Consider the following 14429-nt stretch of genomic DNA (forward strand, 5'->3'; position numbering starts at 1 on the left):
ACTCTACCCGAACTTCGTCCTCATTCACAACAAGGTTCAACAACACCGCTTCTAGGGTGTCCTCCACATTGATCATTGCACTAGTATCATCAACTATCACTTTCGTGACAAGATCGACAAAAGAGCACACTTCAGTGCTATTTTGCTGCTTCATTGATTTGTACACATAAAAGACCACTTTTTCATTACCCACCCGGAAGGTGAGCTCCTCTGCTTACACATTAACTAAGGCCTTTCTAGTTGCAAGGAAAGGTCTTCCCAATATGATCGGAACCTCATAATCAACCTCGCAATCCAAAATCATAAAGTCAGCAGGCAAAATGAACTTGTCCACCCCAAAAAGAACATAATCTATAATACCAAGCGACCTCTTCATCATTCTATCCACCATTTGCAACCTTATTGAAGTAGCCCTCGGTAGATCAATGCCCAAAGTTTTGAACACGGAGTAAGGCATCAAATTAATACTTGCTCCCAAATAGCACAATGCCTTAGCAAAATTCGTACTCCCGATGGTACATGGGATAGTGAAAGCGCCAGGATCTTCAAGCTTTGGAGCCATCAAGTGCAAAATTTCACTTACTTGATGCGTCATTTTGATGGTTTCACAATCCATGGATCTCTTTAGTCACCAAGTCTTTCATGAACTTGGCGTAACCCCACATTTGCTCAAGAGCTTCCACCAAAGGAACATTGTTTGATAAGCGCTTCATAATGTCATTAAATTTCTTAAATTGGTTCTCATTTTTTTCTTCGCAAGCCTTTGAGGATAAGGTGGAGGAGGCCTTGGCAAGGGAGCCTTAGCCTTGGGCACTACCATTTCCGGTATGTCTATTACGTGTTCCCTAGATGGGTTCACATCATCTTGAGTCTCCACCTCATTATCATGAACATAAATCCTCACATCCGCATTCACATTCTCTTCACTCACTTGCTCATCAACTAAAGGAACATCATCATCTTGCACTTGAATCTCATCACTCACAATTTCTTTTTGCTTGGAGGTATTCACATCACCACCTCGACTGTTTCTAGTAATCACCGCCATATCATGCCTGGTGTTGTTCCCACCCTTTAGGTTTACTACTGTATCACTAGGTAGAGCCCCCTTAGGACGAGTATTCAAAGACTGTGAATCCTGTCCAAATTGAACCTCCAAATTCTAGATTGAAGTATTGTTGGATGCCAACTAGGCATCAGAGTCGTCGTCCTTCTTCATCATTTGTTCAAACATCATCTCGATCCTTCCTATCTAATTATTTGATGAGCTAGGACCTTAGGATGGAAATGGAGCTGGGTTGTTGGGTTATTGATACATCGGAGGCCTTTGAAAGCCTTGCCCCCAATTCCATTGATTACCATTATTCCAACCTCCTTGGTTGTTGTTTCCTCCCTAATTGTTGTTGTTGCCACTCCAGTTGACCTGGTTGTTCTGGTTGCTCCAATTCTAATTGTTGTTCCCCCAGTTACTATTGCCTTGTTGGTTTTGATTCCCCCAATTCCCTTGGGATCTCCACTGTTCTGTTAGTTATGAGCATTGCCCCTTTGTCCTTGGTAATTGTTCATGTACTGCACTTCTTCATTTTGCTCATCATAGATCTCATCTTAATTGAAACCACCACTACCTTGGTCATATTTATCTGGACTACCTTAACCTTGTTGACCTCTTTGTCGCCTCTTGTTGACCAACATGTTAACACTTTCCATAGAATTTACTTGTCTCGGTGCTTGAACTTGTTGCAATTGAGCTTTTGCCAACTGGTTCATTATTGTAGTTAACTCTGTTATTGTCTGGCCATGGTCATGGAGCTCTTTGTGCAAGTGGATGATAGTGGGGTCACCCTGTGGCACATTGGCTAAACTTTGCCAAGCTGAGGAAGTATCTTCCATCTCATCCAATATCTCACACGCCTCATTGTAAGGTGTGTTCATAGAATTTTCTCCTGCTAGCTGGTTCACTACACACTGATTGGTCGTGTTAATGCCATGGTAGAATGTCTATTGAATCATTGCTTTGGTCATGTCATTGTTCGGACATTCTTTCACCATTGTCCGATATCTCTCCCAGATCTCATGAAGTGGTTCATTAGATTCCTGTTTGAAGGCCAAATCTCATCTCTCAAAGTCGCCATATGCCCTGGCAAGAAAAACTTATCTATAAACTTGTCCGCCAACTCATCCCAAGTAGTGATGGAATGGTTGGGAAGCCTTTCAAGCCAGTCCAAAGCTTTCCCTCTAAGTGAGAAAGGGAATAATCTCAAGCGAAGTGTATCCTCTGACACATTTGTTTGCTTGCTTCCCCAATAGGTATCCACAAAGCCTTTAAGATGTTTATATGCATTATGATGGGGAGCATATGTGAAATATCCTCGCTGCTCAAATAAAGTCAACATCACATTTGTAATTTAAAAATTGCCCGCCCGGATTCGGGGTGGGATAATTGCACTAGCATATCCTTCGTTTGGAAGCACCCGAGGAGCCAGTCTTAGATGTGGCGGGGGAGAGTCTGGAAAATTATCATTGTTCTAGTGGCCTCTCCTTTGAGCTTGAGACACTATAGGTACCTCATCATCAATATTATCATCAACCTCCTCCCCTGGAATAGCATTTCCAAGAGGGTCATTGTTCACCATTTTGTACCTGAATTGGTGACACACACAAATTAGTATCAAAGAAGGAAAGAAAAACAAGACACAAAACTATTTAGATAGATAACCAAAACAGTTAGCTCCCCAGCAATGGCATTAAAAAGTGATCGCGTCCAACCCTACACCACTATAGAGTGGCAAGAGCGGTCGATGCAGCTTTTACCCGAGAAGGCCGTGATCGAATCCACAGGGAGCTAATATAATGTTTGGAGTTGGATTCCTATCTAATCTAGCAATGTGTGGTGCTCTTGATTGCACTTCCAATCATTCTTGTTTGTTTGTTACTTCTAATTTAATACTAATAATGAACGAAATTAAGCTAAGTAGATATTTTTGTAGGGTTTTCTAAATGGGTAAAGAGGCACTAGGGAAGTGACTTACTCCTAGGTGAGTATATAATGGGATCTAGAACTTAGGGCAATAATGTTATAGTTGGGATCATGATATAGCCAATGCACGAAGCTAATACCTCTCGGTAGTTTGAGTGACTTTGCCCTAATTGGCTTTCTCAAGCCCAATTGGGTGTTCAATTTGTGCAAGCAATGTTGGCTCAAGTCGGGTATTACTATATCTAGGTTTAACCCTTTGATTGGGGCTATCAATCTCTTGAATACACCCCAATTCCTTGTTGGCCTGAAATTCATAGACTTAGTCTCTCTTTCTCAAGAAGAGCCTAAGTCAAAAAGGCACAAATTAGTGCTTGCAACCACTAATTCAACATAGAAAGCATTAATCAGGACAAATATCAATTACCCATAAACATCTAAGCTCTAAAATAGGAGACCAATTAAATACCCACACTAGGGTTGAGCCACAGCCCTAGCTAATGGGTTTAGCTACTCATAATTGAATAAGAAATCATAGATTGAGATGAAGAATGACCCATAAAATATAATTACAAGATAAGAAACTAAGATCAATTGCTAAACAAGCTACAATATTACTCAAAATAGCTAAAAGTCAGCATTCACGTGCTCACTACTGATAAGATGACCTAAAAATTTGAAAAAGAAATATTTATACACAGCTAAATTTTCGGACAAAAATGCCCCTGACAGAGGTACTGCTGACAGCGAAAAATGGACCGATGCAGTAGTGAGGCTACTGCGGCCTCATAAAGTCAATTGAGGACCGCGGTCTTCTATTTTTAGCTTCAATTTTGGCTCTCTGAACCTCTTCTCCACGGACCGCGGTAAACGGACCGTTGTCGCGGTAGAGGCACCGCTGCCGCATAAAAGCACTGCGGTCAACGGTGACTTGGAACATTTCAAATTGCATCTCTCTGAATCTTGCCACCGCGGACCGCAATAAAAGGACCGCTGTCACAGTAGGTCCTTCGCATCCATGGTTGGTTTTCCGTTGTAGTGCTCAGTAGGCTCAACTTTGACTTGTGCAGGTTTCACTCCTTTTTTAGCTAATTTTGACTTTCTTATCTCTTTTTGACCAAACACTGCAAACAAGCACAATAAGTTAGCTTTTAGGAGTACTTGTACACACTTTTAACAACAAAATCAAGCGAAAAGGAGCATAAAATAGACTAGAATCCCTTTTTATCAGTCCGTTGGAAATAAACCAGCCTAGGTCATAGTATCCATGAACCATTGCATACGACCCATGACCTTATGGAATTCCGGTGAAGACATGAAATCCATAGGGGCTAGCTCTGTTGCAGGCACCTCACCCTGCTCCTAATTAATAGGATCCCCTGCTGGATCCAGTGGTGGCATAACTGGAGCAACTCTGAGACGTCCTCGCCCTCTACCACAACCTCTAAAAACAGGGGGAGCAACTCCTCCATTATTGGGTACGTCTGCCACGTGCATTCTCACCATCTGTGAGAGAATAAGAGAAAAATACTTAGTATAACATCAACTGCACGATAGGAGATGAAGAAAGAGTAGTTTCCTAAAAACCTATAGCCTCCCAAAGATAGGTATGAATGTCTCCGCGCTGATCCGCAAGACTCTATTAGGCCTGCTTATTACTTGTGAGACCTATGTGAACCTAGTGCTCTAATACCATGTTTTCATGACCCAATCGCTACTGTAGGCCGTGATGGCGCCCAACGTTACCGCTAGGCAAGCTAATAGTGAGCTAACCCTGTGTTTGTTTCTTTTAACAATTTAGGAATAGTTGATTTTTAATTATTGAATGAAGAAGAAGTGAAAATTTAATAAAATGCTAAGTAAATAATTTTAAGAGCAAATAGGATGAAGTAAATAATCAAAAATCCATCAAGTGTCTACTAGCATAATTTCCAAGTCCAGATGTCACAAGTGTATGAGCTACTAGTAGAATATACAAAAATACTAAACTACTGTCTGAAATGAAGTAGACAGAAAGTAAAGGCAAAATAAAGACTTTGGGTGCTGCAGAACGGGCTCGGAAGACAGCTCACCACAAAGTATCAGAGAATTAGGAGTGCGCACCGGGATGATAACCAGATGCACCTGCCTCAGATCCTGCATGAGAAGTGCAGAAGTGAAGCGTGAGTACATAAACAACATGTGGCCAGTAAGTATCTAGTCTAACCTCGAAGAAGTAGTGACGAGGGGTCGACTTCGACACACACAATGGGCTAACAATAAAATATCTAAATATCTAAATAGGCATGGGCTATGTAATTGACAATGAAACCTCAGTAACAAGCAATAAATAAATAATTCTTTCACAAATAGTAAATCCCAAATAAATTTCCATCATTTAATGATTTTAATCTTTAGAGCCAATAAAACAATATCAAGTGTAATTAGTGTCCAAGTATTATGACGCACGATTTTTGTCGAGGTCGTACGGCCAGATCCAAAACACAAATATATATACTGTGCACTGCCGAGGATCAAACGACATGAATCATAGATGTATCTATTCTACTGCTGAGGTGTTCGGCCCGCTCCACAAGAAGAGAAGATACTTTATAAATATCTGATTTAAATGTTATTAAGAGGCTAATATACAAAGAAGCACAAGTTCCTATTAGCGGTCATGTAACCTGCCAAAACTCAAGTAAATGAAATTCGATCTTTTACAATTCTTTTATCAAGTTCCAATATAATTTAAGCACTTTAATTAACAAGTAGGGTGCAAACATTACAAGTAATTCATGATTTGGGTCCTAAACTACCCGGACATAAGCATAATTAGTAGATATGCATGGACTCTTGTCACCTCGTGCGTTCGTAGCCCCTACAATTAGAAGCACATATTAATTCAAATCACCTATGAGGTAAATTCCCTCTCACAAGGTTAGAAAAGAGACGTACCTTGTCTCAAGTTCACTTTCGATCCACAACTATGCTATAAATCCTCAACTCGGTGTCAAACGAGTCGAAACTAGTCAAACATTATATAAAATAATCAATACATGTTCACCAGTTCATAATTTAACTATTAGAGTAATTACTCAACTCCAAATGGAAGATTCCTAAAATTCACCCCGGGCTCATATGCCCAGATTTCGGATATTTTCGAAGATAAATATTACCCATAGCCTCACGAACACAAATATATAATTTTCACCCTATTCTATAATCATTTTCGTGGTTAAATCCCATTTTTTCAAAACCTAGGTTTTTCAACTAAACCCATAATTTTCACAATTTTACATGTTAAAATCTCCCCATAATCTATGTATTAAACTTACATTTGGTAGAAATTATTTACCTTCAATAGCTAGGTTGAAATTTCCCTCTTTAAAGCTCCAAAATCGCCCAAGAGTAATAAATATACTCAAAAGTGGCCGAAGTCCCGATTTAAAACAACACTGCCTAGCTGCCCCTTCTTCGCAAACGCAAAAAGGGCCTCGCGTTCGCGAAGGCAAAGCTCCCCAGGCCTAGATAAATGCCCATTGCAAATGCGGAGGCTTTCTTGGCCTAACCTACGAGAATGTGAGGGCTCCTTCGCGAACGCAAAGGGTAATGGGTACTGACACTCCCAGACCCCTTTCTTCTACGCGAACACGAGAGGACTTTCGCGAACGCGTAGGCCTGGGATTTCAAAGCTCTATGAATGTGACCTCCTGATCGCGAACACGAAGAGAAAATTGCCCTACTGCCTAAATCCTTCATCGCGAACGTGTGGGTCCTTCCGCGTTCTCAAAGAAGGAAACCAGAACTGGAATTTTTAGTTTTTCTAACTTAGCTCCGGACGGTCCAAAACACACCCGAGCCACTCGGGACCCCATCCAAGTGCATCAACATGTCCATAATCATAATATGGACCTGATCGAACTCTCTAAACTCATAAAACAATGACAGAAACAAGAATCAACCCCCAAAATCAAATTTAGTCAAGTTATGAACTTCAAGTTTCCAAATCGCTCTGAACGCGCCGAATCATACGGACTACTCGGAATGACACCAAATTTTGCATGCAAGTCTGAAATCACCATACATAACTATTTTCGGTCTCAGAATCCCAATTTGACCTCGATAACACCAAATCCTACTTCAAATCAAATATAAAGAACTTTAATACCTTCAAGGTGCCAATTATCAATATTAAGCGCCAAAATGCTTCTAGGTCATCAAAAACCCGATTCGAACATATGAGCAAGTCCAAAAGTATTATATAAACCTATTAGAACCGTCGAATCCCGGTTCTGAGGTCGTTTTCTCAAAACGTTGACCAATGTCAAACTTAGCCCTTTTTACCAACCTTAAGGAATCAAGTGTTCTGATTTCAACCCGAACCCTTTCAAATCCGGAACTAATCATCCCCGCAAGTCATAAAACAGTAAAAGTACATATGGGAAGTCTTATTTAGGTGAATGGGGTTCTAGAAAGCAAAACGACTGGTCAGGTCGTTATAGGGTCTTGACAACGAGCTGGCACATGCCCAGTCTCGATCACACCTCAAAGGCGGCAGGCTAACTTGGATCGGGCTTATAAACCTCAATTTCAAATGAGCTAAAAAATATTAACCTAACCCTAAAGTAGCAGGATTGGACTAGCCTCGCAAGTCAATCCCATTTTGATGACTCTATACCAACCTCTTAGGAACTCGTCTTCTAGACATGATTCGCTATCATCACAAAGTTGTGAGAATCACCAAAAATAAGTTGAGGTTTGCGCCTACCACCTATCTTAATTATGTGTAGTTTGCCTAAATTGATTTAATGGTGACGTTTGCTCCACTATCGTCTAAAGTTTCATGCATAGCAGCACAAATACCTAATGTAACAATCCAACCTATTAATTATATTATTCACTGTTGGATATTGACAAGTACAACTTTTAAAATGTAGTAGAAATATGTTACTAGGGTTTAAGAGGCTTTGTTTAGCACAGAAAGCAATTACAAAAACTTAGCTAGTTATAATCAATAAAAAACATTTGTTAAATGGGAAAGAAATCAGAAATAGCCAGATTTATAATTGGTAATTGAAAAATAGTTACAGTTTTAAAAGTAATTGAAATTTGTATTTTTCGTGTAAATATAAAATGTGAACAAAAACACCCTTAAAATCCAGGAAAATCCCAACATAATATGTTAGATTTTCAACATAATATGCTTGAAGTTTATACATAGGAGCTCCATGTTCCAGCATATTATGCTGAAACGTTTCTTGTGCTGGAATTCCAACATAATATACTGGATGTTTATTTGTAGGAGCTCCATAATCTTGCATATTATGCTGGACACTTTCCGTGTTTCAGTAAAATAATTGCTATTTTTCAATGACTTTACAAACGTTGACTATTTTTCAATTATCGGTTCGAAAAATTGCTAGCATGTGCTATTTTCACTTGTAAAATATCTATAATTTTCTTTAAAATCGGGCTTGGGCCTTGCAAATCTAATTTAGTTAACCGAAACAAAGAGGATTTTTTAGTCATTTACCTTGAACCACAAAAATAAAAACATGAAATTCTTTAGGCCTAAGATGCCATTACTATAGCAAGTTCCCCTCTTCTTGTCTCTCTCGCTCTCTCTTACAAGACAAAACCCTAATCAATTTCTCAAGTGATTTTTTGTAAATAAGTTGTAGATTGTAAATTGAGTTGTAATTTTCTTTGTGTCTACACTGCTGTCAAATATTTTTCTCGTGATATACACAAGCTTCTTTTGTATTATTATTTACTTCCCTTGTGTTAATATCTTCGAATTTGTGGTATCACTAATTTGTTTACCGATTATTTCTCTTAATGAGAAAAGGTAAAGATAAGTAAGGCCGGTATACATTGAACAATTTATCAATATATTTTGAGTTCTCAATGGAAGTTCTAAATTTAAGGGTTTTTTCATCGAAAACATTCATCTATAAACGCATAAAGGACGAAATAAGTCCAAAGGAGCGTACATCCTCATTTACAATCCAACTTGGGAATATACTTTCCTAATAAACACCATGTACTAAAGACATTGAGAACTTGGCTAAGCTATGAGCAACAAAATTAAATGTCCTAGGAACATATACAAAAGAAACATGCTCAAGGTTTGAAGTCATGTTCTAAATATTTTCGCAAGTGTAACGATCCGACCGATCGTTTGAGCTCTAGCGCGTTGTTCGGTGATTTGAGGCCATGAGTAGCTTCACTTTAGGTATTATGACTTGTACGTGTGGTCGGAATTGAATTTCGGGAAGTTCGCAGTTGGTTAAAAAGAAAATTCTATGTTTCAAAATCTTTAAGTTGGAGAAAATGAATGTTCCAACATGTTCGTATGATAATTTTGAACTTAGGCATATGTCCGGATCAGGTTTTGGATGACTCGGGAGCGTTTCAGCACCTATTGTGAAAATTTAGTATTTTGGAAGAATTTCATAAATTAGGGTTGAAGTGAATTGCAATGTTGTTGATGACCGTTTGGGATTCCGAGTCTGAGAATAGCTCTTTATGGTGATTCTGGACTTAGGAGCGCGTTCGGATGTGGATTTGGAGGTTCGTTTTTGGGGTCATTTGGCAAAAGTTGGAAATTTGAAGGTTCTTAGAAAGCTTGACAGGGAGTGAACTTTTTGATATCAGGGTCGTATTTTGATTTTGGAAGTTAGAGTAGGTCTGTAATGTTGAATGCGACTTGTGTGCAAAATTTGAAGTCAATCAGACGTGACTTGATAGGTTTTTGCATCGAATGTAGAAGTTTGAAGTTCTAAAGCTCATTAAGCTTGAATTGGGGTGCAATTCATGATTTCGACGTTATTTGATGTGACATGAGTCCTTGAGCAAGTTTGTGTTATGTTATGGGACAAGTTGGTGTGATTGGACGGGGTCCCGAGGGCCTCGGGTGTATTTTGGACCAAATTGGGCTAAGTTGCTAATGCTGGTGCTAGTGTCTGGTTTCCTCCTTCGCGAACATGAAGGGTCTCCCACATTCGCGAAGAAGGATATTTTGGGCTAAGGATTTTTCCTACGCGAACGTGATATATGGGTCGCGAACATGATACAGGGGTCGCGAACGTGAAGAAGGAAGAGAACTGGGGGAGCTAGAACCAATTAGCCTTCTCGAACGCGGAGCTTCCGCCGCGAACGCGAAGCAATAGGGCCCGAAGCAGTAGGGCCCGAAGGCATCGCGAACGCGGCCTAGCTGACGCGAACGCAAAGAGGTAATTGACGCAGTGCATTTTTTTGGCCTTCGCGATCGGGATGGTCTTTCTGCGATCGCGAAGAAGGACGGGCCTAGGCAGAGTTATTTTGAAGCGGGATTTAGCCCATTTCACTCATTTCTCTATTTGTTTGGGCAATTTTGGAGAAGCTTCAAGGGGATATTTATATCATCCATGTCAAGGTAAGTGATTCCCACCTATTGCAAGTTAAATATTTGGACTATATATAGAATTTAACATGAAAATTCATGGAAAATTTTTGGGAAATTTAGGGTTTTAGTAGAAAACTTATAAATTGCTATTTTTGAATTTTGACCACGAATTTGGGCATGGAATTGAGAATAAATTATATATTCGAGTTCGTGAGTTTATGGGTAATGGTTATCTTCAAAAAAATTTTGAATCCGGACACGTGGGCCCGAGGGTTGTTTTTTATTGACTTTTCGAGCGGAGTTGGGAATTGTTTAAATTTATTAATTATGGGTATTAGAACACGTTTTGGTTGTTTGCACGTTGGTTGCATAGTTTTGGACCGTCAAGCTTTGGGTTGAGATGTTAGAGTGGCGTCGGAGTCGGTTATGGAACTTCAAAGCGAGGTAAGTCTCTTTTCTAATATTGTTAGAGGGAATTAGCCCCATAGGTAAATTGCTTAATATGTGCTCCTATTTGTGAGGGCCACGTACACACGAGGTGACGAGAGTCCGTATGTAGCTACTAATTATGCTACTAATTATATAATTATGCTACTAATTATACTTTATTTCCAGGTAGTCTAGAAGTCATACCATGCTATACTTACGATGTTTGCACCCTACTTGTTAACTTAATTGCCTAAATCATGTTGGAACTTGATAAAAGAACTTTAAAAGGTTAAATTTCATTTACTTGAATTCTTGGATGGGTCACTTGACTGTTGTTGAGAATTTGTGTTTCTTTAAATATTATCCTCTTAATAAATCTCAAATCAACTGTTATAAAGTATTTTATCTTTTGTGAAGCGGATCAAACATCTCGGTAGCAGATAGATGCATCTATGGTTAGTGCAGTTCGACCCTTGTCAGTGCACATCTTAAATATTTTATGTTGGATCGGGCCGTATGACCTCGACATGAATTGCGCATGATAAATCTTTGGAACTAATAATAATTGATATTGCTTCATTAGCTTGAGATATAAATTGTTAAATGATGAAAATAAATTTAAGAATTCTTAGTAGTAAAAGGATTGTTTATTATTTCCGGTTATGAGTTTTCAGCTATACTATGTAATCCATGCTTAATTATAATATCAATATTTTATGGTTAGCCCATAGTAAGTATCGAAGTCGACCCCTACCCCTATTCACTACTTCTTGGTGGTATGGAGGTGCAGACTTTAAGGTCGTGGGAGCATATTCCACTGGAAGATTGTATAAGTGTGACATGTAGTCACTTGATTGATTAAAGATTGAAACCAAGTATGGAGATTATGGTACTATCGCTAATGTGAGAGTTTAGACCTGGAAGGCGCACTATTCATTTGGTTGTGAATGGTGGAAGTTTGTTCTGAATTTAACAGTTGTTCTTGTGTGTCAAGGGAAAAGGGTTATTATGGATCTTTGAAAGGTTATTAGCCCAGTGCGGTACAATCAGAATTGGCTTGAGGTCCGTGGAGGGATCTGGATGTGAATGTGGGCTCTATATCAGGCCGGATGTGTTCCTTTCAGCATAGCATTGTTTATGAAGGAGTCTTCGGGCCTTGGATATTATTTCTGTCATCAGCTATTCCGTGTAATCACTATTGTGTCATATGGGTTATGAGACGGTATGATTATTTGCACTCGTATTGGGATCCCATGTAGTTTGTGGTGTTGTGAGAGCACGATGACTCTCGAGATGCATGTCATTTATTGCACCTTAGTTGTGCTTGAGTTTCGTAGCATACGACGCTATCCGTCTCCCCAGGATTTGCATTATGCACCTCGTGTGCTTGCGGTTGATACTTGAACATTTCATGAGTATGAGCGTTACGTCTTGTGTATGTTTTCTTCTTAATTGTTATGTGCGGATTAGGTGGCATGCCGCCAGAGTATGTCATTTGGATTGGGTTGCACGCCGCAACGGCATCATGTGTGGATCGAGTTGCACGCTACAACAGTGTCACATTGGATCAGGTTGAACGCTGCAATAATGAGATGTTAAGCACAGTCCCATTATATGTATTTTGTGTGTCTTGTTTCTTGTCTCCGAGAAAGGCTCATAGTTTTTGATGGTCATTTTATTCGTTACGCGGACTATATAGTTCTTTCCAGGGTTTGTTCTTCTTTATGTATTACATTCGAGCTTGTAGCTTGTTGGCGCATTGTGTCATCATATGAGATCTTGGTCAATATTGGAGGTGGCTTATTGCCAAGTAGCTTGTACTGGGGGATACAAGAATACTGAACCTGGGATCAGTGCGACCGGATTTATGGAAGGCATACTAAAGAGCAAATATCGTTATGTAGTTCAAAATGAGGTAATGGTTCTTGTCAAGAGAAGAGACTCAATGATTTGTTGATTCGGTAGGTAGTTATAGATTTCTACAAAACTCTTCCATCGTGGTAGTATTGCAAGAGTTGAAACAGGACTTATATGCATCATGAGGTGACTTCTGAGCATCAGATTCGTGAGATTTCTGCTATTGTGGCTAGAGGGTGTTATTATGATCATGTGAATTATGTGGTGCATGGTGTGAATTTAGTAAGGGTATACAATCATGTTTGGTACAATGTGTAATGATTGATAGGGTATTCATATGTTGGAAACATGCCTGATAGAGAATTTCGGATGTTGGAACTTGGCTCTAAGGCTTTTTGACTAAATAAAAAAGGGAATCTTCAGACTGGCTCGAGCTAATGTGCTCAACTGGGTTGTTGTAGCACGGGTAGGTTCTCAAGGGGTTAAACATTTATTTCACACAAAACCATAGCAGTTCTTAGCGCATTCGAGGACGAACACATGTTTAAGTGGGAGGGAATATAACGACCAGACCGGTCATTTTGAGCTCTAGTGCGTCGTTCGGTGGTTTGAGGCCATGAGTAGCTTCACTTCAGGTATAATGACTTGTACGTGTGGTCAGAATAAAATTCCAAAAGTTCAGAGTTGATTTGGAAAGAAAATTCTAATTTTCGGAAGTTTTAAGTTGGAGGAATTGACTAATGTTTGACTTTTGAGTAAATGACCTCATAATAGGGATTTGAAGGTTCCAACAGGTTCATATGATGATTTTGGACTTGAGCATATGTCTTGACCAGTTTTTGGATGACCCGAGTGCGTTTTAGCGCCTATTGTGGATAGTTGGTATTTTGGAAGGATTTTATAAATTTGGGTTGAAGTGCATTTCAATGTTATCAATGATTGTTTGGGATTTCGAGTCTAGAAATAGCTCCGTATGGTGATCCTGGTCTTAGGAGCGAATGTGGATTTAGAGGTCTGTAGGTCATTTGGGGGTCATTTGGCGAAAGTTGAAAATTAGAAGGGTTTTGGAAAGATTGACCCGGAGTGGACTTTTTGATATCGGGGTCGAATTTTGATTCTGAAAGTTGGAGTAGGTCCGTAATATCGAATTTAACTTGTGTGCAAAATTTGAGGTCAATTGGATGTGATTTCGTAGGTTTTGGCATCGAATGTAGAAGTTTGAAGTTCTAAAGTTCATTAAACTCGAATTGGGGTGCGATTCATGATTTCGACGTTGTTTGATGAGATTTGAGGCCTCGAGCAACTTTGTGGTATGTTATGGGATAGGTTGGTATGATTGGACGAGGTCCCGGGTGCCTCGGGTGTATTTCGGGGTGGTTTCTTACCAAATTGGGCTAAGTCACTGATGTTGGTGTCTTGTTTCCTCCTTCGCGAACGTGAATGGTCTCCCAAGTTCGCGAAGAAGAATATTTTGGGCTGAGGATTTTTCCTACACAAATTTGACACAAGGGTCGTGAACGAGAAGAAGGAAGAGGACTGGGCAACTGGAACCATTAAGCCTTCGCGAACACGGAGCTTCAGCCGTGAACGCGAAGCAGTAGGGCCTAAAGGCATCGTGAACGCCGCCTAGCTAACGCAAACGCGAAGAGCTAATTGAGGTAGTGCATTTTCTTGGCCTTCACGATTGCGATGGTCTTTCCAAGATCGCGAAGAAGGATGGGCCTGGGCAGAATTATTTTAAAGCAGTATTTAGCCCTTTTCACTCATTTCTCTCTTGGTTTGGGCGATTTTGGAGAGGTT

The 14429-nt window shown here is 39.7% G+C and overlaps 1 protein-coding gene across 1 annotated transcript; it reads right to left on the reverse strand.

Moving 5' to 3' along the window:
* Positions 1-214: 214 nt before the first annotated feature.
* On the reverse strand, positions 215-595 carry LOC138875073 (uncharacterized). Its single transcript, XM_070153886.1, has one exon. It carries the CDS (start codon positions 593-595, stop codon positions 215-217), a length of 381 nt encoding a protein of 126 aa, XP_070009987.1.
* Between the last annotated feature and the right edge of the window lie 13834 nt (positions 596-14429).

This window comes from Nicotiana sylvestris, chromosome 8 (genome assembly GCF_000393655.2).
Source record: "Nicotiana sylvestris chromosome 8, ASM39365v2, whole genome shotgun sequence".
Lineage (NCBI taxonomy): Eukaryota > Viridiplantae > Streptophyta > Magnoliopsida > Solanales > Solanaceae > Nicotiana > Nicotiana sylvestris.